At 43.7% G+C, this 27,644-nt stretch overlaps 4 protein-coding genes across 5 annotated transcripts; 3 read left to right on the forward strand and 1 right to left on the reverse strand.

Annotated features, from left to right (window-relative positions):
- LOC8065710 (TORTIFOLIA1-like protein 3) lies at window positions 1,039-5,266 on the forward strand. Of its 2 annotated transcripts, none has more exons than XM_002436741.2 (5): window positions 1,039-2,082; window positions 2,175-2,298; window positions 2,658-3,214; window positions 4,081-4,474; window positions 4,758-5,266. In XM_002436741.2, exons 1-4 carry the CDS (start codon window positions 1,303-1,305, stop codon window positions 4,471-4,473), a joined length of 1,854 nt encoding a protein of 617 aa, XP_002436786.1. In that variant the 5' UTR covers window positions 1,039-1,302; the 3' UTR covers window position 4,474; window positions 4,758-5,266. The 2 variants fall into 2 exon arrangements, with proteins under 2 accessions (XP_002436786.1, XP_021304295.1); XM_021448620.1 differs by having other exon boundaries at window positions 1,042-2,082; window positions 4,081-4,469.
- On the reverse strand, window positions 5,468-12,238 carry LOC8061493 (alpha-mannosidase 2). The gene is made up of 4 exons (XM_002438100.2): window positions 11,470-12,238; window positions 11,238-11,387; window positions 10,368-10,400; window positions 5,468-8,841 (listed from the first exon to the last, which is right to left on the reverse strand). Exons 1-4 carry the CDS (start codon window positions 12,085-12,087, stop codon window positions 6,088-6,090), a joined length of 3,555 nt encoding a protein of 1,184 aa, XP_002438145.1. The 5' UTR covers window positions 12,088-12,238; the 3' UTR covers window positions 5,468-6,087.
- On the forward strand, window positions 16,285-23,201 carry LOC8065711 (alanine--tRNA ligase, chloroplastic/mitochondrial). The gene is made up of 13 exons (XM_021448972.1): window positions 16,285-16,502; window positions 16,620-16,700; window positions 16,809-17,011; window positions 17,626-17,804; window positions 18,155-18,233; window positions 18,956-19,090; window positions 19,218-19,367; window positions 19,466-19,576; window positions 19,659-20,579; window positions 20,984-21,256; window positions 21,839-22,048; window positions 22,373-22,527; window positions 22,640-23,201. The coding sequence occupies exons 1-13, from the start codon at window positions 16,367-16,369 to the stop codon at window positions 22,971-22,973; spliced, it is 2,967 nt and encodes a 988-aa protein (XP_021304647.1). The 5' UTR covers window positions 16,285-16,366; the 3' UTR covers window positions 22,974-23,201.
- Window positions 23,333-27,386, forward strand: LOC8061494 (peptide methionine sulfoxide reductase B1, chloroplastic). The gene is made up of 5 exons (XM_002436743.2): window positions 23,333-23,818; window positions 25,237-25,342; window positions 25,511-25,576; window positions 25,704-25,901; window positions 26,768-27,386. The coding sequence occupies exons 1-5, from the start codon at window positions 23,575-23,577 to the stop codon at window positions 26,817-26,819; spliced, it is 666 nt and encodes a 221-aa protein (XP_002436788.1). The 5' UTR covers window positions 23,333-23,574; the 3' UTR covers window positions 26,820-27,386.

Genomic DNA, 27,644 nt, shown 5'->3' on the forward strand with positions numbered 1-27,644 from the left:
CAATTCCGGGGGAAACCAAACCACCAACCAAGGAAATTACGATGCTACCTGCTAATTTTTCACCGCTCATCACACCAAACACCAACCAAAATGTGTACTACTATACTGCTCCAACTGGAACCATGAAATTCCACTAATAACACGTCTCCAGAAATGGACCAATTGTCCCTACAGTGTTTGATAACAAAAAAAATGCATCGCCATCTCGGAGATGGCATCGAAATACTACGGCTAAGGCCTTGTTTAGTTCCAAAATTTTTTGCAAAATAGGAATAGTAGCACTTTCGTTTGTATTTGACAAATATTGTCTAATCATGAACTAACTAGTCTCAAAATATTCGTCTCGTCAATTTCGTCCAAACTGTGCAATTAGTTTTTATTTTCGTCTATATTTAATACTCTATACATGCGTCTAAAGATTTGATGTGACGGGGAATCTGAAAAATTTTGCAAAATTTTTTGGAACTAAACAACACCTTAAGGCCTTGTTTAGTTCCGAAAAATTTTGGGAAATGGACACTGTAGCATTTTGTTTGTATTTGACAAATATTGTCCAATCGTGGACTAACTAGACTCAAAAGATTCGTCTCGTCAATTTCGACCAAACTGTGCAATTAGTTTTTATTTTCGTCTATATTTAATACTCCATGCATGCGTCTAAAGATTTGATGTGACGGAGAATGTGAAAAATTTTGCAAAATTTTCTGGGAAGTAGCCTTGTTTACTTCCAAAAAATTTTGCAAAATAGGAATAGTAGCACTTTCGTTTGTATTTGACAAATATTGTCCAATTATAGACTACTAGGCTCAAAAGATTCGTCTCGTCAATTTCGACCAAACTGTGCAATTAGTTTTTATTTTTATCTATATTTAATACTCCATGCATACGTCTAAAGGTTCGATGTGACGGGGAATTTGAAAAATTTTGTAAAATTTTTGGGAACTAAACAAGGCCTAAACAAGCCTAAAAAAGACCATTATTCAATGCACAGCGCAACGCAACGCAGTCCACTCCCAAGATCTCATCTCATCTCCCTCTCCCACCCGGCAGGGCACCCGCCAGCCATCCCCTTCCTCCAGCTATTAGTACCCGCCACGCCATCGTCCCCGCTTCGCCGCCCCCGCCCCGCCTGCCTCTCCGGACTCCCACTCTCCATCCAAAGCCACCTTTCTTTCTTTCTACACCCGAAAACCCAACTACCTGCACCGAGCCCAGCCACGACGGCTCGGCGCACTCCACCGTCGACGCCTCCTCCTCCTCCTCCTCCGGAGCAGTGAAGCTACTACACTAGGCAGGCACGCCATGGGCCCCGCGCCGAGGGAGCCCATGAAGCAGCGAGTGAACCGCTGCCTGCTACGTCTCTCGGACCGTGACACGGAGGCGATGGCCGCTGCCGAGCTGGACGCGATCGCGCGGGAGCTCGACGCCGACGAGCTGCCCGTCTTCGTGGCGGCCGTCTCCGACGCGCGGCCCACCGACCGGACGCCGCTGCGCAGGCACTCGCTGCGCCTGCTGGCGCTCGTGGCGGGCGAGCACCCGCGTGGCGCCGTGGCGCCGCTCGTCCCGCGGCTCCTGGCCGCCGCGCTGCGCCGCGTCAGGGACCCGGACTCCTCCGTGCGCGCCGCGCTCGTCGACGCGGCGCGCGCCGCTGCGGGCGCCGCGGCGTCGCCGCCGGCCGCGCTGGCGCCGCTCGCCGACGCGCTGCTCCACGAGCAGGACCAGTGCGCGCAGCTCGCCGCCGCGCTGGCCGCCGCGGCGGCCGTCGAGGCCTCCGAGCCCACCGACGACCTCGCCGCCTACCTCCGCGCGCTCCTCCCGCGCCTCTACAAGCTCCTCCGCAGCGCCGCGTTCAAGGCCAAGCCCGCGCTCATCTCCCTCATCGGCACCGCCTCGGCTGCCTCCGGTGGGGGAGCCGCCTCCGCCGCCGTGCCTTGCCTCCGCGACGCGCTCGCTGGCGATGATTGGGCCGCCAGGAAGGCTGCCGCCGAGGCGCTCGCTTTGTTGGCCCTCGAGCACGGAGACGACCTCGCTTCGCACAAATCTTCCTGCATTACCGTCTTCGAAGCCAAGAGATTCGATAAGGTCGGGCGCATCACCAAACTTCGGATCTTGACCTCGTAGATCTGCTGCGGCTTCTTGACATTTCTGACACCTTCTTGGTTGGCACAATGCAGGTGAAAATAGTGCGCGAGTCCATGAACCGGATGATCGAAGCATGGAAGGAGATCCCAGATTTGGATGAGGACGTCTCCTCCTTCGACGCCCCACCATCGTCCCAGTCTAAATCTTCTCTCACAGGTGATGTGGCTATCCATGAGGGTCGGTCTATTCACTATTTTTTTTCTTTTGTCATTTGGGTGAATTTAAGGTCTGTGCTTGGTTTGGGGTTTTGACTGCATACCGTAAGTACACTTAAAAAATAACCTACTTGGTAAAAGACAGAAATAGTCCTTGCTTGGCACTAGTAAAACACACTGAAGAATAAATAGTTCTTTGCTAAGAAAAAAAATAGTATTTCGCAGTTTTCATAACCTTTTCTTTTAGATACGCACCGCAGTATGCATGATATCACATTTGTTGGATTTAGTTGTCTGGATGAGAGTTATTCAGAGTATGGATGTTCTTGTCTAACATTGTTTGATTGTATAATTGGACAGAGACTGCAAGTGATGGCCGATACCCCGCCGATTCCTTGGGCTCCACCTCTACTACCCCTTCAATTACAAGGAGGAACTCATGGCCGACTAACAGGCAGCCCCAACCGGATGCATCGCACAATGCCATCAACAGAAAAGGCAGCCCTCCTTCCATCGTAAGCAAGAAAAATCTGCCCCCTTCGCGCCGCAACACAGACCAGTCCAAGAAATTTGAGGACAGGGTTGAAGTTACCGTCGCTCCTGATGCTACGCCAATCAAAATGGTGACCGAGGAGAAGCTCCTGAAAGAGGGCAGCAGTGTTAGAGAGAGGCTTGAAGCACGGAGGGTGCTGTTTCAGAAGACTGGTGAGAAAGGTTACAAGAAGTTGGCTGGTCCCAAGTCAGGATCCAGAGTTGTTCCATACAGTGGGGATGGTGACTTAGAAGAGGAGACGGCTGAGACTGAGGACGCGCCTGAGGAATTTCAGTCAGCTCACAAAGATGAGGACCTGTCGAAGATCAGGATGCAGCTGGTTCAGATTGAGAATCAGCAGGCCAGTTTGCTTAATCTTCTCCAGGTAGTCATCCCTTGCTACAATGTATCGTGCGTCAATAGTTTGTTGAAATTCTTTATTCTTCGTAATAAATTGGATATTCCATTTTCAATTTTTCATTTATTTTTCGCCCTGTTTGCTTAAGAATCTCCTCTGTGCGTGAACAGATGAGATGTCCTACATGATGACATAGAAGCTAAATATAACAAATAAAAGATAAAAAATCTTATTGCTTGGAAAAATTTTACCCGAAGCAAACTTTGTTGCAAGCTCACTCATTCCCTATGTAAAAGAACCATGACCCACCAGTACCTAATGGAGTTTTTTTCCCTATTTTTGGTACAATGTGGACTGATTTGTGCATGAAGGGGGGTCTCATCCTGTTCTTGGATCAGGATATTTAATAGGAGCTTATTATTTGGTCTCAGTGAGCACCACTGACTGTTTGGTATGAATCATGCATTCATTCAATGTGTCCTCCAAGCACTAGTCAAATCCGTATGCATTCAGGCCTTGATCAGTGGCATGTGGTGTGGGGGAAACCTGGACCGCAGTACAGTCACTAGCAATACGGCAATGTTTTAATTACCAACTTCTTTTAAGCATATCTTCATGTGTCAGTGTGTCACACATACTGCTGGTTATCAGGAACATAGATAGTGTTTGCCTGCATCTGTAAAAAAGCATCAGCCAATGTTCTGATCACATATTATATAGGCAATATACTATATTTTTACAACAGTTCAGTTTTTGTATTGACATTTTATGTCCAAACAACTATCCATGTTACATGTAAGATGTTCTAAAACATGCATAGCACTGAATCATTCCCAGTTACTCCTTGTAAACAGAAAAAGCATCTGACACTTTAATTACTTTTGTCTCATCAGAAATTCATGGGGAGCTCCCAGAACGGGATACGTTCCTTGGAAACAAGGGTGAATGGGCTGGAGATGGTATTGGATGAGATATCCCGTGATTTGGCTGCTTGCTCAGGAAGGATTCCAAACAGCGAACCTGACACCAACGCATGCTGCATTCTGAGCCCAAAGTTCTGGAGAAGACATGATGGAAGTAGATACAGTTCCAGGTACTCTGCATCGGATGCACCAAATTACTCTGAGGAGAGCAAAAGTTCTTACAAGTGGGACAGGCAGAAGTTCGGAGTTCATGGCGGTTTTGTCACCAATCCTTTAGCAGAGGCAAATGATTCATCTGTAAGGAGCATAGCTGTTGCCCAGGAAGGGAGGAGAAGAGACTCGGCTCAATACAGATCAAGGTAAGGTAATAGATGCCAAACCAAGAAACTGTTTTGTTCACGTGATTATGTTAGGTAGACCAATCAAATGTGCTCAGGACGTCTTAGAGACTGACAGTAACATAGTAACATCAAAGTAGTTGGTTTCTTGTATAGCAAATTAGAATGACTTCAATTATGGTGCCAACCCATTACGCAATGCTTCATTGGCTATTCGTTCTATGTTTATTGTTGAATTTGCATGAGCTTCTTGTACCATTTTTTCCCTTAGTCAATTGTTTACTAATTCTCACTCCTTTTCATCTTCAGGTTGAGTTAGGTGTGGCACTGTTCATGTGAAGTGAGAACTACTTGCTTTAGCAAGGCGGAGCGTTTGAAGATCCCACTGTTGGTGCATTTTCGAACATCTTTTCTTAGAGCTGAGATCATACGAATTATGAGGTTTTATTCATGAATTGTCCAGGGTTCAGACCCTGATATACAAGCCTAAACTCTAAAGCAAGAACCCTCACCGCTGGCTCGGTAATCATACGATATGATGGACATGGATTGCTGGTGGACATTCGCTGAGGGTATAATGCATATGTAGAGTTTAGCAATGAGAAAATTTGGGGATCGACTCTCTATGTTCAGTCAGTCATGGGTGCACTTTGTACTGCTTGTAAATAGTTTCGATACAGTGATTCATGTGCTCGCAAGTCGCAAGGTGTCACGAAATTTCCTTGGGTGTGCTGAGATCATGAAAGCAGGTAAAAGGTTCAAAGCCGTCGACAAACGTGTACGGCAGGTGGCAATACTTCACTAATTTCTTTATGGCACATTTCCTCCCATTGTGTGCAAAAAGTGGCAAGAAAGTGAGTGCAGAAAGTATGGCAAACCAAAAGTGTGCATCAAATCAAACACATGTCAAAACTCAAAACCACCAAACGCGACAACAAACCGATCACATACCACCGCACGCCTTAGGTGAGGTAACGAATCGTACACTATGTTTCGAAGAAAAAAAAAGAACCATACAGTAGCAAACAGATCTTTTGTTGATAATCAGGTTTGGCAAAATGTGGCAGCAAACAATCAAACAACAGTAAAGCTGGTGAGCTTTGTAGCCAGGACCCATGAAAATGTCCGCGAAAAAGAACTCGGGCAAAGCATTGCCAGCAATACGCGCATGCTTAGAAGCAGAATTCTGTACATACAATATAAAGATCTCGAAAGCAAGAACCATGTACCTAAACTATCTCAGGTTTTTGCCAGCAGGATGATGGCACTACAAAAAGGATGCAAGCAAAACAGAATAATACAAAACTTGCTCTGATACAAGTTATCATTGTGTTAGCATTGGCCGGAGCAACACAGTAATTGTGTGAACACACTAGTCTACGGTATTCAAATTAGCTCTGCTTCAATGTGCCCCAAAACTAAGAACAATAAGTGTATGCACCTTCGTGGATGACAAAGTTGCAATCAAATGCCTCAGCTGCAACTTCGAGAGGTTCAATCACTAACCGTATGCCAAGAGAATGACACATATACATGCAGCACAGCTGTTCCAGTACAATGTAGCTGCCACTATCAAGTATTTAGGGAAGATCCATCTTCACTGTCTTGTAGGACTGTATGCATGTACTGTTTTGGCAAACTACTCTTCCTGTGTTGATGGTGGTTGTAGGTCTAACTTGTATGCCTGAATCTCCATTGGTGAGATAAGAACGTTTCCCTCCTGAGCAACATCACCGATCTGTTCAAGGTAACCTAGCATTTCAGGGTCATCATGTAAGAGGTTCAGCGAAGTTGCCTTCACATTCACAGCTGACAAATCTTTGAACATGTAGAACAGATTTACTGGCTCTTCCCCAACTGTTGTACACTGCAGTCCACCCCTTTTACAGTATGATGCGTCCCAGCCTCTCCTCTGCAACAGAACAGCAAATCTTGGTTCTGCTGCTTCGGTGTGAGGAAATCTTAGGGGCTGAGGGACCTTCAGGTTCACAATATGTACATCGCAAGGCAAAGAAGCAGCTAATGGAGCAAATGACTGTTGAGCCAGCTTGAAGGATTTTCCATGAGGTTTTTTGCTCATAAAAGCATGCATTGGGTAGTTCAGGTGTGCCCCAACACGGTGCGAGAGGAGGGAAGGTTGAAGAGTAAGCAAACTGTGGGTTTTAGGCAAAGCTGAGACATTGGACTCCATGAGGAGATGAAATATAACATTCATGGGCCGATTGTCCATTACTCCCTGCCCAAGACCACGGCCATCATCCTGAACCAACCTACGATCCAACATAATCTCCAGCCATCCATTTTTCAAGCTTGCTGCACCCAATGACTGCTTGGAGTGTACAGAAAACCGTTTACCATGTGAATCCTGCAAGAAGGCAAGTGATGGCATTGGGTAATAATTTCCCTGTAGAGGAATCTTATCATATGTCTGCCTCCTACTCATCTGAAAACCATTTAGATCAGAATAGAAGATCCTTTGGTTGTCAATATCTGTCTTGTATCTGACAATCAGTTCCTTATCATTAAAAGCATGGCCAACAAGCTCAACATGGTATTCCTTCTCGATCAGCATGTCCTGTACAGAGTCTCCACAATTGTACATACGTGTACTATGTGAGAGAGGTGACTCATGCCACTCCGTCTTTGGAAGAGAATGGGCTTCTTGAACCAATGGTCCTTCAGTAAGGATGAAATGTCCTCCTCCTTCGACAATTGAACGAGCTTCCCCAACTGGTTTGAACAAGTATGCCCCGCTTCCATGGCTTCTGTACATGCCAATTTCTTCACCTATCACAGTTTGTTCCCCATCCTTGTGGCGGGTTACTGTCTGAAGAAGACCGTGACTTGTATCAAAAGAAAGAGTGTAATTGGAGTTCTTCATCTCCACTGTTTTGCCTTCCAGCTTTGAACAATGGTATGGTTCAGGGCAAGGAAATTCCTGTGCAGCTGTGTATCTTTTTACTACAGCAGGAATAGCTTTTTCACAATCCTGCCCAGTAACCACATAGTAGGTCTCCAAACCTAGTGGAGGAACAGAAGCTCTCCAATAAAGGCGGTGCCGACCAGTCGAAATCTTTTCATTGCTGACAAACTGCCACTCAGGGGAAACTTGACTTGGCAAACAGGACCCATTCGAATTGAGAACAGAAACATCCGGAGTACTTACAACAACCATAACAACCTCATCCCTTGTCTGTTCTAATGGGTTAAAAAAGACAACTGACTGTGCCTTACCTTCATCAGGGTGAAGAACCCTATGCACCGGCTGAACATCATACTTTGACCGTTCCTGCACAGGCTCGAAATGTGATAACAATGTAGGATCAGATCTATCGTGGAAATCTCCTAAAAGCACTTCGACTGCCCTGGACATAAATAACTGTAGATCTTGCAGTGAAGTGTGCATTCGAGTCCCATAGTCCACCACAACATGATCTTTAGCTGTTCCAGTTACCCCATCATGATGCTGAAAAAGCGCCAAATTCCTCCTCGCTGCTGTCAGTTTGTGTGAGAAGCTGATAGGGAGCTTTGCACACTGAAACTTCTGACAGTATCCTAGAACAAATGAACCCAGAATCTCTGAGGCACGGAGCGTCTGTTCTAGTACACGATCAACAGCTTTGAAGAATGGCCTTGACACATAGTAACCACTCCAGTAATCCTGATTTCTATCAGCATATGTAAAGAAATCCCCTGAAAGTGTTGGAAAACCTTGCAGCTCAGCAGAACCCAATTCACCTGGCCGTGTATAGTTTATCTTTTCAGCTTCATCTCTCAATGTGGAGAAGTAATCCTCCAAGGTACCAAATTTGACTTCGGCGTTAAGATGCGGATTTGAGTTTATGTAATCAAAGAGTTTCTCATAATTGCGGAATTGTACTTCTGCTTCCTCCACACTAACATATCGGAAATCATCACCCAAAGGAACGAGAAGTGTATTCGTTCTATACAGGGTTGATTTTTTCCTGTACTGGTCTAGAAGCTTTGTTGCTCTCTCTTTCACATTGTCAGGATTTGTCTCAACAGGATCAAATCTCCATGGGCACGATTCATAACTGAAACCACGCATTCGAGCGAAGTCAAACTGGCAGCAGATAGCTGGTTCTGGTCCACACGTGTGTGGAATATCATAAGAATAGAAGGGCATCATGTGAACAAATATGTCAGTTGTTTCTTCAATATCCCAGTTCTGCCTCCACAAATATTCAAGATTTTTTTTCATTGCAAGCTCCTTTTTCACCTCATAGTGCGTTCTCTGGATTAACATGTTATGGAAACCCATTCTCCTTAGCAAATATGCCATTGTAGATGAATAACCAAATGGATCAATTGACCAAGAATTCTTAGGAATAACTCCAATAGTATCATTGAGCCACATGTTCCCCTCCATAATCTGTTAAAGAAAGTCATAAAGATCAATAAATTTCATCATGACTAAATAATTGTCCAAGTCATGTATTCTAAATTATAATCATATCCAACAAGTATAAATTTGGTATTTAAATATTATCAGCCTCCAGATTAGTTCTAATGCAATAGGAAATAAAATAAGCCAAACTTTGCTCCTACGGACCAATATCAAATGAGATGCAGGCCAGGATCAGTCCCTGAGCACCCCAGTTCGTAAGGAAAAAAATGGTGTCATATGGGGCCAAGTATACCGATTCTGAGCACCGTGCATGGCAGGATGAGCCGTGGGAATGTCCAGTTCAAGTAGTTAGGGAGTTGAAGTTGCTTAGTGATGAAGTTAAATTCAGATTGTTAGGAGTTTGTTTCTTCGAAGATATAGTAGTTGAGTTGGCAAGAGAGAAACTAGATGTACTCAGGATGTATGCATGAATCAGTCAAGAAGTTAAACCCCAAACCAGTTCTTTACCCTGAGCCTTGTTAGCGTACGAGACGCCATGGCGCCACCCAAGTTCAATTGTTCGGTTCAGCGCTTGCCTGATTCACACTCATACAACCTCGAACCTTGCCACTTTCCCCTCTATCATTATGGCAAAACCATGTGTTCTCTTCCTTGGAATATATATAGATAGGAGCAACCACGTGACAAGCGTGGTTAGCCCATCTCAAACTTATTTAATCGTGCTTCATTACAGTAAAGAAACAAATAACTGAAAAAAAACAAACTAGGGGAGAATCAAAGAAAATAATTAGCCGCCTACATCCCAACATCAAAGTGATAAGACCCAAGGCCTGCATATAATTCACAAAATGATGTATCATCAAATGACACATCAATGTCATTACAATGTTACTGTAGATTTTTTTTTTCAGTGGTGAAGGAATTTAATGAATTTGTATTTCTTTTCTAGTCCATGCTATAGAGCTGCCCAATTAGCAGGTGTTTTAAAAGCTTTACAAATTGAGGAGTTCATACAATGGGCTGTAAGTAAGGTGTGTCACCCAACTAGCCTATGCTCATGAGGTTTAGTATACTCAAAGATAGGCAAACCTGTATTATTCTTGATTCATAAGTATTATTATGCACTATGCAATGAACTGCACAATGAAAAACACTGGAAAAAAAAGCAATAGCATGTTCCATTTATGACAGAGATATTCCCATAACTTCTTCCTGCCATCATCTCAAACCAAGAGTATGATGTTAGCCTTTTCAGTTATACTATCCTGTAAGTGGTGTTGTGTCTTGCTGATGCTTGAGAAATAATGGAGAAAACTTGAGCCCAGCTTTAGAACATAAGAAATATTATAATAGTTAATAGCATCAAACTGGAGTTTATATGACTTCCTCTTAGCATCTTTTTCTTTGATATGTAAACTTCCATGTGTTCTTCAACATGATGCATGCAAAATAAGATATAATGCATTTCGTTTATGCATCACCTACAGACAATCATGATACAATATTTAGCAAAGGGCAAAGATATAAACAGCCATTTTGTGTGTACTTGCCTGTTCTATGATGGCAAAGTAGTGGGAGTTTGCCTGCATTGAGAAACAAAGGGAAATTCAATGTAGCTTCCTTTTAAAGAGAGTTAAATATGACAAAATACTTTGCTAGAAAAGATTAAACTACAAAAAGAATAGTGTTATAAAACACAATAATTAATATATCTCCAAAGGAGAGGTTCATTAATGTAGAACATAGGAGCCCAATATATGTTGAACAATGAATAGCTTAATAAAAACAAGCTCACAGTAGAAGCAACATACTAAAGGGGGGAAAATTAAACATGCCAGTGTTGTTTGTAGTCATTTAGCTATAATCCTGACTGTTGAATCTCCTTAGGATGTGCACTAATATATACAAATTCTAGAGAAACAAAGCCTGGCATGATAGTTCATGTAACATGAAACGCATGCCCAGTTGCCCACAGAATCTGTAGATTTTCGATTTTCTAAGCTTGGAGTGGTCAGGTACACAAGAGTCAGAACTACACATCAACACCTGACGCCAGGCCCAACACAAATTGACTCCTAAGCGTGGAAACTACAAATGCACAGGCCAACGAGATACATAACCAAAATAAGTTACACCCAGTTCATTCCTAAATACGAAACAGCACCAAGTGCGTACCTCCCTAAGATTTGAGATCACAATGGGCAAGGAGAAACAATGAAATTCCATATTAGTCCTACAAGCACAGCACGTCCAAATTCATTTGTAATCAACTAGACAACCAGGTAATAAAACGTGTAATGAAATTCCATTTCGTTCATGGCCTAGACAGATGGTGGATGCATAGCATGCCAATGGAAAACACAAGCTACGGTTTATTCCTTAAACCCCATCTAAACCACAAAGTTTTACTTCCCTCTCACCTCGTCGTTCATGACCCATCCGCCGCTCACGATTTCGAGCTGCCCGTCACGGACAAGCTTAGCGAATGCCTCTTGCTTCTTGGGCGTCGCGTCGCGCCACCACCTCTCCAGGTACGACATCTCCTCCCATATGAACTTCCTCCGCGAATCCTATACCACAGCAGAATCCTGACGATCGTCAAAAGGAGAAGAGCACCAAGACGCAAAAGCAAATCTCGACCCTTAGGAGGACCTTGGAGAGGGACTCGACGATGGTGTCGAGGATGTGGCGCGACTGGCGCTCGTAGTACTCCTCGACGGTGCGGATCCATCCGGGGTCGTTGTGCGAGTGCGGCGCGACGAAGACCTTGAGCTTCTCGGCGTCCCACTCGTCGCCCCTGTACTTGACCTCCCACCCCTGCTTCCACGCGCCGCCGTCTTCGTCGCTGAACTCGATCCGTTCGTAGAGGTCCCTGGTCGTGATATCCACGGGCGCCTCGCGGCCGATCCGTGCCGCGACGGCGGCCGCCGCGGCCTCGGCCGCGGCCGAGTCCCGGAGGCGGAAGGCGGGCCTGCGGGTGAGGCGCGCGCGGGGGCGGGCGGGGGAAGACAGCGCGGCGGAGCGGGAGGAAGGGAAGCCGAGGCGGAGGAAGGCGAGGATGAAGAGCGCGGCGAAGGCGGTCGCGGCGAGGCAGAGGGCGCGGCGGGAGTAAGGGGAGGACGCGGAGTGGAGGCCGCCCCCGCGGCGGCGGGAGGAGGCCGGCGCGGAGAGGGAGGACTTGGAACGGAGGTGGTGGTGCGCCTTCGGCTTGGAGGTGGTGGGGAGTAGCGCGCCGGAGCGGCCCCCGCCGCTGCCGGAGAAGAAAGGCATCGCCGCCGGCTTCGGGGACGGGATGGAGTGGCCTGACTGACCTCGCGCGGGGTCGTCTCGAGTGGGTCCGCGGTGCGTCTTTCCCCACCCGTGCCCCGGCCCGGCCCAGCGATATTTTTCGGTCGCTCGCTCCTCGTGGCCGGGGTGGGGAGAGCTCTGTACGAATGGTATGTTTCAATGACATGTGGGGCTACTTCTAGCCTTCTAGGTGGGCCAGTGGGACGTTAAGCTGGCGCTGTCCGCTGTGAGATGGCTGGTGGGTTTGGTGCCACACGGGGGCGGAGCATGCAAGGCATGGTGAACACTCAACACTGAACTGCGAACTGGTTCGTTAGAACTACCTCCAACAATCGTCACCCGACCCAATTTTTAGTCTTCTCCAACAACAAGACCTAAACGACAACATTTTTGCAAATAGGTCTCGAGGAGAGAGGATACCCAAATTTGGGTTATGTCTCTCCTAATACCCAAAATAGGTCTTCTGTATGGGTACTCTGTTGGAGGCTATAGGTATTGTATTGGAGACCCATTTTAGGTTTGGGTTCCTGAGTCTCCTGGTGGACACAGTCTTACGACTTTTTTTTATCAGTGGTTCGTTACGACTTGGGCCTTGTTTAGTTCCCAAAAAATTTTACAAAATTTTTCAGATTTCCCGTCACATCGAATCTTTAGACGCATGCATGGAGTATTAAATATAGACAAAAATAAAAACTAATTATACAGTTTGAACGGAATTGACGAGACGAATCTTTTAAGCCTAGTTAGTCTATGATTGGACAATATTTATAAAATATAAACGAAAGTGCTACGGTGTCAATTCTGAACTAAACAAGGCCTCGATGAGTAATGGCTGGCGAAAGGGACGTACGGAGGATTAATTAGAGTAATGTAATTATAAATTTAACGCTTCAGATATAGATATATTATTACCGGAAAAAGTCTACATAACCCTCCAAACTATTTAGGGTGGACTACTTAACCCCCGAACTATTAAACCGGATATTCTACCCCCTGAACTTTCAAAACCGGTCAAATAACCCCCTCGAGTAGTTTTGGAGGGTGGTTTTGTCTTTTTCTTTTTTTATTTATTTTTGCTGAATCTTTGAAAAATCATAAAAAATCATAAAAAAATCATAAAATGAAAATTTTAATTTTGTTGGACTCCTGATGAGTTTATCTACACAGTGAATATATAATATGGTATACTTTAGTACAAAATTTTTGTTGTACCTTTAAATCTATGTTTTTCTATAATTAATTTGAATAATTCATATATGCAGTTCCTGTGGTCCAATTGTGGTAAATTTTTTATGGTGGGCTCATTATTATATGCTTGAACTATGGTAAAAATTTCATACTCATTGAATCACGTATAACTTAGTTACAGATAAAGCATAGATTTAACAAGAATAAAACTAAATAAATTGATAACTAAGTTATACGTGATCCACTAGGTACGAAACTTTTATCATAGTTCAAGCATACAATAATGAGCTCACCATAAAAATTTCACCACAATTGGATCATAGGAACTGCATATATCAATTATTCGATTTAATTACAAAAAAACATAGATTTAAAGCTACAACAAAAACTTTATACTAAAGTATACCATATTATATATCCAATGTGTAGATCTACTCATCAGAAGTCCAACAAAATTGAAATTTTCATTTTATGATTTTTCTATAATTTATTATGATTTTTCAAAGATTTAGCGGAAATAAATAAAAAAGAAAAAGACACAACCACCATCCAAAACCACTCTAGGGGTTATTTGACCGGTTTTGAAAATTCAGGGGGTAGAATATCCGGTTTTATAGTTCGGGGGGTGAAGTAGTCTACCCTTAATAGTTTGGGGGGTTATGTAGACTTTTTCCTATTATTACCTGTCTACGGGGACAAAGCCAAAAAAAAATAGACTAAATAAAAGTGCTAGATCGACTTACTATAAACTCTCGCAATAAAAAAAATATTAACTTAAAGTAGTCTTATATTAAAAACATCAATCAACGATAAAATTCACAAAATATATTAAAAAATAAAGGTCTCAGTCTATCCTACCTTATAAATTCATGTATAAAATTAGAAAGGAGACACAAGGTGCTCCACTGGCCCAGCAACAATAGGGGGCTGGAGCCCCCCTAGCCCCACCGCTAACTTCATCCTGCTTGTTAATATAGTTGATGTCATTTTGTCTCGGAGGGGAAGAAAAGTTTCATGTCTCTATTTGTTGAAAACGGTGTAAATAAGTTTTAGTCCCATAAAACTCATTGTATCTCATTAAACTTTTATTATCTTTATCTTTTAAACTTTTATTATCTTTCTCTTTATTTAAATTATGTTATGTTATCTTATTTAATGCTTATGAAGCTCTCGTTCAAAATGGCCTTACAATTCATCTAGTAGAATCTAAAATATATCACTTTGTATATCTTTAGATTACTTTGGTCCACATATAGAACATTATCGTTGACGTCGTCTATTTTCAACGAGAGCAGAAAGTACTGTCGGGCTGATAATCCATGACAAAAAAGTATTGTTGGCTGATTTCTTGTGAGAGAAAAATACTGCTGAATGGCTGGCGGATTCGGCAGATAAGCTCAAGCGAACATAATACCCTTGCTACTTTCCTCGTTGGCGTGCAACCTCCACATGTCTGCTCCTTCCCCTCATTCTTTCATCTACCATTTTCTCCTTCCCCTCCAATGGCATCACTCCGGACAAGATATTTGACCTCGTCAGTCTCCCCATGTTTATTATTGACGTCATCCATGCTACCCTATTTCTAGCGTTCAATCTGGCTCGCCTGTGCCGTCCATTGATCACACACATTGCACGCCGTGAGATGCCCTATCTCTATCATCTCATCAGAAGAACACCACCTACCCCAACCATGACAATACATCAACTCAAGCTCAATAGCCCTACCCTACTTTCCCGTCTACGAGCAGATGAGTTGGGCATATTTGACTTCATGCGATGGTAGATACGACGGATAGCGGTAACATGGGTAGACACACAAAATAGCAACAGTTATGACGAGAGAGCCATGGATGATAGTAGCAATAGATAGCTACAAGAGTAGACATCGGTGTACCAGTGAGTGTGGACTGCAGTGGTCGTGCACAGAGGTGGGAGAGGCATGGAGCACTGTGGCACCGACAAACGGGTGCGAACATGTAGAGGTCTACTAATTGTGCGAGCATAGGCACAATGTGCTTGTCAATGCATCAACAGATATGAATAGTGTCATCCACAAGCACAAAAGAGTCATGAAGTATGGCTGTGTCGCTCGAGCGCTAGTGTGGCATTGGGGATAACAATGGAGATAAAGAAAGAGATGCATTGGAAGGGATAGAGATTAAAAGTGGGCCTAATGATAGTGCCATCTGGCCCCACCCGCTAATGAGTGATGGGATGAAAAGTTTTGTTATACGAAAAACAGTATTAATTCTAATATGCCCCCTATTGACTGAGAGCATCAACACCGGATACCTTATCTAATATCATATATCTCAAATGTAGCGTTTTCGGAAATCATTAAGGTGCTGCGATAGATCTCTTATCTACTAGAGAAGTGCTCTCTTATATCCTAAACTGATTTTAACGGGTTCTTTAAAACAACCTGAGTATACAAGATCCGGTGGAGACGCTCTAACTTACCGTGTGTTTGGTTGAGGGTTGGGTTGGATCCAACCCAGTTTTTGGGGTCGAAGCCAACCCGTCCAGTATTTGGTTGCACTTCTGTTTTTGGGGACGGAGCCAACCCATTTTAGTGTTTGGTTGAAGAATTGGGGACAGAGCGGCTCCGTTCAGTGTTTGCTTGAAGGAATTCAGTGTTTGGTGGGAGCCAACCCGGCTGGAGCGGCTCCGTCCGCCAGATTTTTGACGGATGAGTCCAACCCGCATCTGAGAGGAATATTCCACCCTGGAGCCAACCCAACCCTCTTATCCTCCAACCAAACAGCCACAGGAATAGGTTCGCTCCAACCCGACTCGCCCCGCTCTCTAACCAAACACACGATTAGAGTTTGTGATCGACTTTTTTTTTTCAGAAAACATCAGTGAGTGAAATTGGTGGCCTTGTGTGGTAAAGCTCCAGCCAAGCCAGCTCTGGGCGGGCGGCAAGCAAGCCACCAGGCAGCCCAGCGGCCAGTGGCCCAGCGGCAGCCACACGCCATCTCGATAACCCCCGAGCGCGAGCAAGCCAAAACCACGAACACGAAGGGCGCTGCGGGCAGGTGCAGAGGCGCAGTCGCGCAGAGCTCTCTCAGCCATGGAGGTGGCCGCTGTCTCCGCCACGTCTCGCCCCCTCTCACCGCTGCTCTCCACCGCGCCCGCCCGCCGCCTCCGTCTCCTCCCTCCCCGCTGCGTCTTCGGTCGCCGCCTGCGCGCCTCCCCTCGAACCCGAGGTACCTTCCTCCTCATCCGTCTCGCGAGACGCTGACCCGTTCGAATTCATCCATTTATGCTGTCAAATTTCTGAGGAAGCCCCGACCTGGAACGTGGGGTGTATGGTGTTGTGGCAGGGCTTGGATGTGTTGGAGATAGTGTCGGCAGAAGGCATTCTTCTCGTAAGAGCGGATTCTTCGTAACAAGCAGTTCGTCAGGTTCAGATACTCGGTGTTATACTATTTCTGATTTTACTAATCGATAATAACTGGTATGAAATTGAAGCTTCAGTTAAATTTCATGATGCACTCTTTTGCAATCTGCAGCCTCAGTAGAACCCGCTACCCAGGAGTTGGGCACAGCGGGTGCAGGGGAGTGGAGTGGGGATGCGATACGCAGGCGTTTCCTTGAATTTTATGCAGCCCGTGGCCACAAGATCCTTCCGAGCTCATCGCTTGTGCCGGATGACCCAACCGTGCTCCTCACCATAGCTGGGATGCTTCAGTTCAAGCCTATATTTCTCGGCAAGGTGCGACTTGCATATTGTGTTCAGTGAAGGCTAGTGTGCTTGTGAAATGCGGCACTGCATAAGAACAAACACTTGTGATTTATGAATTACGCTTTGAATGTGGTCAATAGAATTGGAAATGTTGCACAAAATGGCTAGGTATCAATGACGCCACCTACAGGGATGTCTGATTTTGGGGTTGGGGATGCGAGAGCTTGCTGGGAATTTTCTGGTATGAACCAACCAATAGATCCTTAGAAATCAAAAGATTAACCTCACTCATCTCCTCCTGGTTCAAAGTTGCACATATTTTCATAGAAAATTGTTAGGTCCATTCTTGACTTTCTTTTATGACACATGCAAGTTATTTCCAAACAATTAAAAGGTGAAACTTCACGGTTGGAAGGGTGTTTACTAACTATTTATACACAAACAGTTAATAGAATCAGTAGAATAAGCCATTGAGCATGATCCTATATTTTCTTTTCTACTAGATCTGTAACAATAATAATATGCCACCTATGATCAATAGAGTCGTGACTTTCAGACTCGAATTAAGCTTCTGACAACCTGGACTGGAACAAACATGGTTTCGTTTTACTTTGTTCTCAGGTCCTTCGTTTTGCTACTTACAGGAACCTAGGCGTGTGCCATGCGCCACTACCTCTCAGAAATGCATACGAACAAACGACATTGAAAACGTGGGACGCACTGCTCGACATCAGACCTTCTTTGAAATGCTTGGGAACTTCAGTTTTGGTGATTATTTCAAGAAGGAAGCAACCGCATGGGCATGGGAGCTGGCAACCAAGGAGTATGGAAAATTCCTTTATTCTCCATGGAGCATCACCTCCATATTGGTGAATTATAAGCTGTTCATCTGAAAAGTTTACCATGCTCTACGTATTTTCATTGGGATGCCATTCAAACTCATATGCCTCTAGAATCTTAGTGTTGTCTTAACACATTATCATGTCAGGTTTAGTTAGTCTTAAGTTGCTCTTCTTTTATCTTGAAATAGTTCTGTTTGATTTGTATCAGTACTAATGAATTGCCTGTTTGGCTTATGTCTCCAGCCATAAGAAAGCATCTTTACCCATCTGTATTTAGTTCTTTGATTTTACAAGGTTTGAGTATATTTGTTTTTCATTCTCTTTTATTTAGGTACGGATTACCTGCAGAAAGGTTGTGGATTAGTGTTTTTGAAGATGACAATGAAGCATTCGACATCTGGCACAATGAGGTCAGCTATCTAAAGTTTATAAATGTCTTCAACCATATTTCACAATCTAGGCTAGGAGTATAAGAGTGTCGTACACAGAGAGAGAACAACAACAATAACAGTGAACTGTAGTAGAAGCAGGAGTAGAGATATTCTTTATGATTCATTAATCATCTTCAACTGTCAAAGCATGCATACTCTGTTCAGGAGATGGAAGGTCTATATTTTGTAACGCTGGAGATGCTGGACCTTTTCTTTTTCTCGAATGCGCAGGAGAGCTGTGCACCTTTTGTACTATAGGGAGGAAAAAAAAAGGTTCGGCCCCTTACATGAACACCACCATCTCACTCCGGGCCAAGCCATGAGGGGTTGAATGAAACAAAAAGTTTGCACTGATAACCAAAAAAAAATACAGAAAGATGAGGCCTGACCAAAAACCCTTACAAACTAGAATTAACTAGCCCAAGCTGTGACCTAGACTGAGAGCCCGTAGGCCTCATGCACCTGCGAGACACCACAACTCCTCATATTTGAAAGCCTGCGTGAGGCTAGAAATCCTCGGTGGAGCTCCATCGAAGACACAAGCATTGCGATGCTTCCAAAGGATCCATGCTCACATAATAATGACCGTGTTTAGCTCCTTCTTCTTCTCCTTTGGCAGGTTCTTAGTAGCTTTGTGCCACCAATCAGCGAAGGAAATTTCATGAGAAAGATATTTGATAGATTCTATTTGTCTTGTGAAGGTTGGTGTACCAAAGGAGCGGATAAAGAGGATGGGTGCAGAAGATAACTTTTGGACTAGCGGCGCAACCGGACCCTGTGGACCATGCTCTGAAATCTATTACGATTTCTATCCTGAGAGAGGATCATCAGATGCGGTGTGTAAAGATTCTGTGGTTTTAGTGGCTAAGAGATTTATAGTATGATTTTTTTGTGTGTGTGTGTTTTGTCTGTAAGTGATTATCTGATAACTGAAATTAGTGATATCCATATAGTTGTGTGCAGGATTTGGGCGATGATAGCCGATTCATTGAATTCTACAATCTTGTCTTTATGCAATACAACAAAAAGGACGATGGATCTCTAGAACCGTTGAAACAAAAGAACATCGATACAGGAATGGGCCTTGAGCGTATGGCACGCATTCTTCAAAAGGTATTACCTCCCATTATATTTTCTAAGAAAATGATTTATGCCATACCTTCTCTCTTACGCTATGATGTAACTCAAAACTATTGTCATGTATCATATAGGTTCCAAACAACTATGAGACAGACTTGATTTTCCCAATTATAGAAAAGGCAGCTAGCATGGCGATGGTGTCCTATGCTAAAACTGATGATGCCACAAAGACAAATCTCAAGGTGGTTTATCCAAGATGTAGTGTTTGCTTTATGACAAATAAGGGGGACAGATACAGCCTCTGATTTCTTTTCTGTTTTTCAGATAATTGGAGATCACATGAGAGCAGTTGTTTATCTCGTATCAGATGGGGTAATTCCCTCAAATATTGGGAGAGGATATGTTGTTCGTAGGCTAATAAGAAGAGTAGTTCGGATGGGTAGATTGATAGGAATAAGAGGTGACGGGCATGGAAATTCTGAAGGTGCATTTTTACCTTCACTAGCTGAGGTAGTGATCAGCCTTAGCACCGAAATAGATCCAGATGTTGAATCACGGCGGAGATCAATCCTTGGAGAACTTCAAAGGGAAGAGCTGCGATTTGTTCAGACTTTGGAAAGAGGCGAAAAGTTATTAGATGAACTTCTAGATGGGGCTGTATTAAGTGCTGGTAATAATGGAGATAAACCTTCCCTATCTGGAAAAGACCTTTTCCTTTTGTACGATACATATGGTTTTCCAGTAGAGATTACAGCTGAAATAGCCAGCGAACGAGGGGTTACTGTTGATATTGAAGGATTTGATATTGAAATGGAAAACCAGAGGAAACAATCTCAAGCCGCTCATAATGTAGTCAAACTTTCTGTAGGAAATGAGACTGAGATAATCAAGAGCATCCCCGATACTGTATTTTTGGGATATGACTCCCTCTCTGCTTCTGCCGTTGTTAGAGGTCTCCTAGTTAATGGAAACCCAGTTAATGAAGTTTCTGAAGGTTCTGAAGTAGAAATATTATTAGATCGGACACCATTCTATGCTGAATCAGGTGGTCAAGTTGGAGATAATGGTTTCTTATATGTGAATGGAGGGGAAGATAGAAGTCAAGCAGCAGTTATAGAAATTAATGACGTCCAAAAATCTCTGGGAAATATATTTGTGCACAAAGGCACGATTAAGCAGGGATCTGTAGAGGTTGGCAAGGAAGTAGATGCTTGTGTTGATGCAAAATTGAGGCAGGGGGCTAAGGTATGAAATTAGTGCAGTGTATCTGCTTTTTGACCTTTTCGATTTGGTCCTCATTTTGTTTATTTGGAATTGCATTAGCTACAGTTCTGATTTGATCACATCAGTTTCCAGTGGTCTTTAATAAACAAGAAAAAAAATATTTTATATAGATAGATAGTTTCATCTGTGTCATGCCTTCTGACAGCATCCATATAACATCTCTGATTATATGCAAATCTGTACAGGACTATGGTTTGTAACTTATGTTTCGTGACCAGTAACAGCTTAGCTTATATCACATGTGACATCTGTTTATAAGCAAATTTGTTGTTAGAAGTCAGATATGAATTTCTTATTGTCTCCATTATCACATCACACAGGCTAATATTGTTATATAACTCCTTTATGTTTCCGGCACTTTGTAGGCCCATCACACTGCAACACATCTACTACAGTCTGCTCTTAAAAGTGTGGTTGGTTCGGAAACTTCACAGGCTGGTTCCCTTGTGGCGTTTGACCGTCTTCGATTTGACTTCAATTTCCATCGCCCAGTTTCTGAAGGGGAATTAACAAGAATTGAATTGCTTGTAAACCAATGGATTAGCAATGCAGCACATCTTGAGACAAAAGTCATGGCTTTGCAAGATGCAAAAAATGCTGGTGCTATTGCAATGTTCGGAGAAAAATATGGTGAACAGGTTGGTATATCTTTAAATGAGACCGTACCCAAGATGGGACATTGCATTGATGTGACAAGGAATAATGAAAATTCTTGCATGACATATCTGAATTTAAAGGGACAACTGATGCTAAGAAAAGAATTATGAATGGTAGAGCAATTCTGTTAATACCTAACAGTGTTAGTAGTGGAGACAGCTCTCTACATGTTCAAGAAAAAAAGAAGAAACAGTGGAGACTCTGAAGTAGTCGGTGTTTGTAAATCTGAATCTTGTTTTTCTTCAGGGTTCATTAGATTTTACTACCTCTTCCTGGAAAGAATGCAGTTTTGGGTGCATTCTCGGTTATAGTGACCAAAGTTTGACCAAATATATAGGTAAAAATATTAAAGTTTTTGACATCAAATAAGTATATTATGAAAATATATCTATTGACAAATCTAATGATACTTATTTGATGTCATAACTATTTATACTTTTAATATATAATTGGTCAAACTTGAGATAGTTTAATGCTAGAATTGCATTCTTTTCAGGACGGAAGGAGTAGATACTAGAAGCATTGTCAGTAGTTAACCCTCCATTTATTTTATTGTCTAATAGGTCAGAGTCGTAGAGGTCCCTGGGGTCTCATTGGAACTCTGTGGTGGGACTCATGTCAGTAATACTGCTGAGATTCGTGGTTTCAAGATAATTTCAGAACAAGGAATAGCTTCTGGGATCAGAAGAATAGAAGCAGTTGCAGGTGATGCTTTTATTGACTATGTTTGTGCTCGGGACAACTACATGCGGCGCTTATGCTCATCCCTTAAGGTATGCGGTATGCATGCTGTAAAAAGCTTGTCTGTTACCTTGTGATGTATCGTGCTTTTGTTGGTGAGTCGGGCAATTGGGCTGTACTCATGCATCTGATGGTATTTGTCGTCTATTCAAATGGACTTTGGGTTTGTTGTTTCAAGTGTTTTGAAACTATCACACATGAAACCTGCATGCCCACTACTGCTGATTATAGGCAAATGTTGGTTACTGGCAATAGCCAATCCTGTGTACTGTTCCCCACCTTTGTAGAGTTATCAAAAGTATGTTTCTCCATTTACAGTTTCGCTGTTGATGTTTTAGCTGTGACTTGTATTTCAGGTTAAGGCTGAAGATGTGAACGGTAGAGTAGAAACAATTCTTGAGGAGCTAAGAGCAACCAGAAACGAAGTATCATCTCTACGCAGCAAAATTGCAGTGCTAAAAGCAGCTTCTCTTGCAAGTAAAGCTACAACTGTGGAACCCCAGAATGTCAGGTACTTGCTTCAGCTATCTCCAATTGTGTGTCCTTCATGTTCTGCTAATAATATAAAGTGAGCATGATGTTGAAAGTTTGCAAAGGTGATCTCACCAATCGGTTTTCTATAGGATTGTGGTCGAGAACATGGGCGATGTAGATGCAGATGGGCTGAAAAGCGCTGCGGAGTACCTCATAGGTACCCTCCAAGACCCTGCTGCGGTGATTTTAGGATCAAGCCCAGGGGATGGTAAAGTCAGCCTGGTTGCTGCCTTCAGCCCTGCAGTCGTCAAGATGGGGCTGCAGGCAGGGAAGTTCGTGGGTGGCATAGCCAAGCTCTGCGGCGGAGGCGGTGGAGGCAAGCCCAACTTTGCCCAGGCTGGGGGGCGGAAGCCGGAGAACTTGCCGGACGCCCTTGAGAAGGCCCGAGCTGAGATTGTGGCAGGGGTATCAAGTTCGAGCTGATTCTCTGCTGCCTCACCTGTGATGCTAGAAGTGTAGGGATAGGATTCATAGGGAAAATGTATTAGATATGATTGCCATTGGCATTCCAAGCAAAAACAGTTTTGTATCCTCCCTTCCTTGCCTTGTACATTCTCTGCAGATGACGGAGCCGTTTTTGTCAGTTGTACTACGCACAGCAAAACTACACCTCGGAGTCTCCGGTATCAATGTATCATCTTGGTGCTTTTACGTTAACCGCAAAACATGAGGCTGTTGGACCATCCAAACAGTTTTTGCTTGGAGTGCTCAGGCGAACGGGTGGTCGAGTGCGTTTTGCACAAGTGCACAACAATCCGATTAGACGGTGTGCCGAGTGCCGAACCGAATTCTGCCTGTTTCTTCCAGTTCCAGGCGCCGACGCCTCAGCTCCGTGTGTGGTGACTGGTGACTGGTGTGCCGATGCCGCTTGGCCACGTCTCGCCATTGCTGGCCAGTGGCCACGGAACAACCCACATCGCTGCGCCTGCGCCTGGCGGCACGCACCGTTTCGCATTTACCAGCGTAGGCGCGCCACCCACCAAAGGATCAGAGCTCCGTGTCGCCCAACGCAAAAACCTGACCGATGGCGGCCCGGTGCTACGCAGCTGCCTCCGTGGTCAGAGCAGGAGCGCACGACCTCTCCCTCTCCCCCTCCTCCTTTTCCGTCACAGCCGCGGCGCGTCCGAGGCCGGTAGGAGGAGTGTGGGCCTGCGGTGGAGCCGGAGGAGGGTACAGCTGGCTCCGCGCCGTCCGCGCCATGGGCTCCGCGCCGTCGTCGTCGTCGTCGCAATCCCCGTCGCCGCAAACGCCTTCAGGACAAACCCAAGGTGCCGTGCGGTTCTTTCGCCTCTTTTTTCTACCGCACAAGTGATTGTACAGCGTGTTCTAGTTCTATCTGCCTTCGGTGTTTGGAGAAGTTGGACTGGATAGGTTTCCCCCGATGCGGATGGCTTCTCGACATAGATTCTTTAGATTCTTTGATCTATATATGAATTGTATTAGATGGTGAACCGATTAGTCCACCGATGCGAGTGGAACAAGAAGGTGGACTAAACCGATGTTGATTAACCTATGCGGGCAAAGATTTGTGTCCTGAGTCTAATTTTGGCAAACCAGACAGTAGGCCTCTTACTTTATTTCCGGACTGATATGGGGATTGGATACTTAATTTGAGAATCGTGCCAATTTCTTGGCAGCAGCAACGGATGAAAATGGTGGTAGGTATCACAAGGCAACAGAACTAATTGTTCGTCAGAAACTCACTCAGATTAGCCCCCTTCCCTTTATATTCCAAGGGAACTGATAATTGATAACATAGGTTCAGACTTCAGAGTACCAAAATTATTCTGATTTTGTTTTAACTACTAAGGGGAACAGGTAACACAAGCAGCAAAGTTTTTATCTGTCCAACAGATATTAAAAGATGATAGTGTGGAAATGCTTCTGGGGTTTAAACTTACATAGCGCTGCCCTTCTTCAGACAAGTCACGAAATCTTGCATCAAGAGAAAAATGAAATGGCAATGTCAAAAGGCAACAAACAAACTTGACAGAAATGTAACAGATGCAGCAAATCCTTTGTCTCATCAAGAGGTTTTTGCAAGTTGCTGCAGGTAATCTTTTGTTTTTTTTAAAAAAAAAAAAGACCAACTTAGGAGGAAGCTAGGTGTCATTTTATTTTATATTTTATGAAGAAGAAATTAGGCACTCAAATTTGCCACAACAGGACTTGAACCTGGGTGGTCTGGGTATACATCCACACCCTTGACCAACTGGGCTTGCTCAGCTTCCTTCCTGGTTAGTCTTTGAACTGTAGTTTGTCCATCAGCTATTAAGTAATCTGGTCTTTGGTGATAAGTACCCAATTAAAATCCTTTTCAAGAAATATCAGAAAATATAACATTGAGAAACATCAACCACGAAGGAAAGATCTTCCTGTAAAAGATCATTAAGATGTATTTTGTTCTATCTTTTATTTTGTTTACAATGGTTTTCTGGAACACTCAGAGTTCACGTGATGCATTCATGCTTGAAGTAAAATACTATTTCAGACATAATGTATGCCTTCAATATTTGGTCTCTTTTTTGTTGTTAAGCACCGCCCTTTCGTTCAAAGAAATTAAATAAATTTGTTGCACCTGTTATGTGATTTGGAATTTGGATATTCTAGCGGTGACCCAGTATGTGGTACAAACTCTTTGAAGAAATATTGGACTAAAAGCCAATACTTTAACGTGTGGAAACAGGGAAAGCAGATTATACATCACTGAGTGAAGAGGAGTGGAAGAAGCGCCTGACTAAAGAGCAGTATTATGTTACTCGGCAGAAGGGTACTGAGAGAGCATTCACTGGGTACGTTACCAAGTGGGGCTGTTATTCAAATTCTTTTTGCAATCCACTCAAATTATTTATCTTCTTTTGCCCGCCTTTTTTATCTACTCAAACTATTATTCACTGGGTACATAAGATGCAGCAGAATGGTGCTGAGAACATATTGTCTGTTTTTTTATTATATATCAGGGAATACTGGAATACTAAAACCCCAGGCATTTATCACTGTGTCTGCTGCGACACCCCTCTGTTTGAGTAAGCAACCACACTTGGACAACCAAGAGAAATGCTTTGTATTTCTTCATTTGAAGTTTCTTTTCTGGAACCTCATCTGTGATTCTGCTAACTATTCTGCGCCACTGATGCTTTGATGATGTTTCAGGTCATCAACCAAATTTGATAGTGGTACTGGATGGCCATCCTACTATAAACCAATTGGCGAAAATGTCAAGAGCAAGCTTGATATGTCAATCATTTTCATGCCCCGGACCGAGGTGCTCTGCGCCGCCTGTGATGCTCATCTGGGGCATGTCTTTGATGACGGGCCACCACCAACAGGGCAGAGATACTGTATCAACAGGTATAACCTTGCTTCCGTTTAAGTCCACATACCATCCATCCTTGTCACATCGGACATTCAGATGCTAATTAGGAGTACTAAACATGAACTAATTATAAAACTAATTGCACAGATAGAGACTAATTTGCGAGACAAATTTATTAAGCCTAGTTAATTCATTATTAGCACATATTTACTGTAGTGTAGCACCAATTATCAAATCATGGAGTAATTAGGCTTAATAGGTTTGTCTCGCAAATTAGTCTCCATCTGTACAATTAGTTATGTCCAAATTAGTGTCCAAACGTTCGATATGACATGGACTAAAGCTTAGGAGGTGGTATCCAAACACGGAAACACCCCCTAACTCTTCTAAGGTTAGGTTAGGCTTGCACAAGTTCGGTGGTGGTAATATACTATGGGATTGTGAGTCCTCCCTGCAGTACTTTCCTCTACAGTGAGTCACTGACAATCAGGCCACCTTCCAGTACTTTCCTCTAAGGCCTTGTTTAGTTTGAGAAAAATTTTGGATTTCGCTACTGTAGCACTTTCGTTTGTTTGTGGCAAATATTATCCAATCATAGACTAACTAGGATCAAAAGATTCATCTCGCGATTTACAGGTAAACTGTGTAATTAGTTTTTGTTTTCGTCTATATTTGATGCTTTATGCATGTGCCGCAAGATTCGATGTGACGGGAAATCTTGAAAAATTTTGGAAACTAAACAAGGCCTAAGCAAGTGGGAGAGGGATGTACTGCAGAACATCTAGTTGCAATATCGTGCTGCCATAGCTGCGCTAAATCTGCGAGAATATTGAAAATATGGGGCAAATAGGTTAATTAAATAGTTAGTTCTTGTGCTTACTGTTATCCTTTTTCCACGCAGTGCATCTCTGAAATTGAAGCCTCAGTCGCTGGATCCTTTAGGAAGAAGTTAAGTATAACACTGGCCCGCCCAATGTAAACTGTGGGTTTGTATATAAACTATTCGAGTTGTACCATATTTATTATTCCTCTATTATGCATATCAGGTGCACAAACTGATGAACCTCTAGGGTGTGTGTGTTTTCTTACGCCTCTCATCTAGCTACAGCTACAGTTATAGCATACGTGCATGGCACTTGGGACCTACAACCAGAGTAGAAGACTGTGTCCTTTCAGAGACCACCGGCTGAAACCATTGGAGCTTACATGTATGTGATGGGAACATCACAGTTTCTCTGTGGCACCATGCGAGTGAGGTTGTAGAGGGGAGAGATCTGATTTCAGGAATCTAACCCTGACTGGTTGTGTGGCCACTGGCCAGCGCTCGGTCCTGAATTTAGGGTGAAATTGGTTGCATTGCCCGCATCTTCTCCGTCCTAAAATACGTTTGAATCTCGGTCTCGAATCTAGGGTGGAATTGGTTGCACTGCCCGCATCTTCTTCATCCTAAAATACATTTGGATGGTTGTTTTTATATTGTTCCAACTCGATGAAACACGTTTGGATGGTGGTTGTTTTCATTGTTCCAACTCGATGAAATACGTTTGTATGGTTGTTTTCACTGTTCCAACTCGGTTTCAATTCCAATTCATGCAAAATATACGGTGCCATCTGCATCGGCGATTCGGTGGAGATGCTTGATTCGAGCGTATCTCCTGATCAGATTCCGTGATGCAATATACTCGCCCGTTCTATTAAGGGGGTGTTTGGGACTGCTCTGCTCCAGTTTTTGCAGCTCCGCTCCACGAACTCCACCATGGAGCAGCTCCACTGTGGAG

The sequence above is a fragment of the Sorghum bicolor genome, chromosome 10 (genome assembly GCF_000003195.3).
Source record: "Sorghum bicolor cultivar BTx623 chromosome 10, Sorghum_bicolor_NCBIv3, whole genome shotgun sequence".
In the NCBI taxonomy this organism is placed as follows: Eukaryota; Viridiplantae; Streptophyta; class Magnoliopsida; order Poales; family Poaceae; genus Sorghum; species Sorghum bicolor.

What these genes read in the sequence shown, in the direction of transcription:
- LOC8065710 (XM_021448620.1), top strand. Translation starts at nt 1,303, where the DNA reads ATGGGCCCCGCGCCGAGGGAGCCCATGAAGCAGCGAGTGAACCGCTGC. An exon ending in AAGCCAAGAGATTCGATAAG is followed by an intron (nt 2,083 to 2,174) that starts GTCGGGCGCATC and finishes GGCACAATGCAG; the next exon opens with GTGAAAATAGTGCGCGAGTC. An exon ending in GTTTGCTTAATCTTCTCCAG is followed by an intron (nt 3,215 to 4,080) that starts GTAGTCATCCCT and finishes TTGTCTCATCAG; the next exon opens with AAATTCATGGGGAGCTCCCA.
- LOC8061493 (XM_002438100.2), bottom strand. Translation starts at nt 12,087, where the DNA reads ATGCCTTTCTTCTCCGGCAGCGGCGGGGGCCGCTCCGGCGCGCTACTC. An exon ending in TCGTCGAGTCCCTCTCCAAG is followed by an intron (nt 11,388 to 11,469) that starts GTCCTCCTAAGG and finishes GCTGTGGTATAG; the next exon opens with GATTCGCGGAGGAAGTTCAT. An exon ending in ACTTTGCCATCATAGAACAG is followed by an intron (nt 8,842 to 10,367) that starts GCAAGTACACAC and finishes TTTCTTTAACAG; the next exon opens with ATTATGGAGGGGAACATGTG.
- LOC8065711 (XM_021448972.1), top strand. Translation starts at nt 16,367, where the DNA reads ATGGAGGTGGCCGCTGTCTCCGCCACGTCTCGCCCCCTCTCACCGCTG. An exon ending in AATTGAGGCAGGGGGCTAAG is followed by an intron (nt 20,580 to 20,983) that starts GTATGAAATTAG and finishes GGCACTTTGTAG; the next exon opens with GCCCATCACACTGCAACACA. An exon ending in GCTTATGCTCATCCCTTAAG is followed by an intron (nt 22,049 to 22,372) that starts GTATGCGGTATG and finishes CTTGTATTTCAG; the next exon opens with GTTAAGGCTGAAGATGTGAA.
- LOC8061494 (XM_002436743.2), top strand. Translation starts at nt 23,575, where the DNA reads ATGGCGGCCCGGTGCTACGCAGCTGCCTCCGTGGTCAGAGCAGGAGCG. An exon ending in TGCGACACCCCTCTGTTTGA is followed by an intron (nt 25,577 to 25,703) that starts GTAAGCAACCAC and finishes ATGATGTTTCAG; the next exon opens with GTCATCAACCAAATTTGATA. An exon ending in CAGAGATACTGTATCAACAG is followed by an intron (nt 25,902 to 26,767) that starts GTATAACCTTGC and finishes TTTTCCACGCAG; the next exon opens with TGCATCTCTGAAATTGAAGC.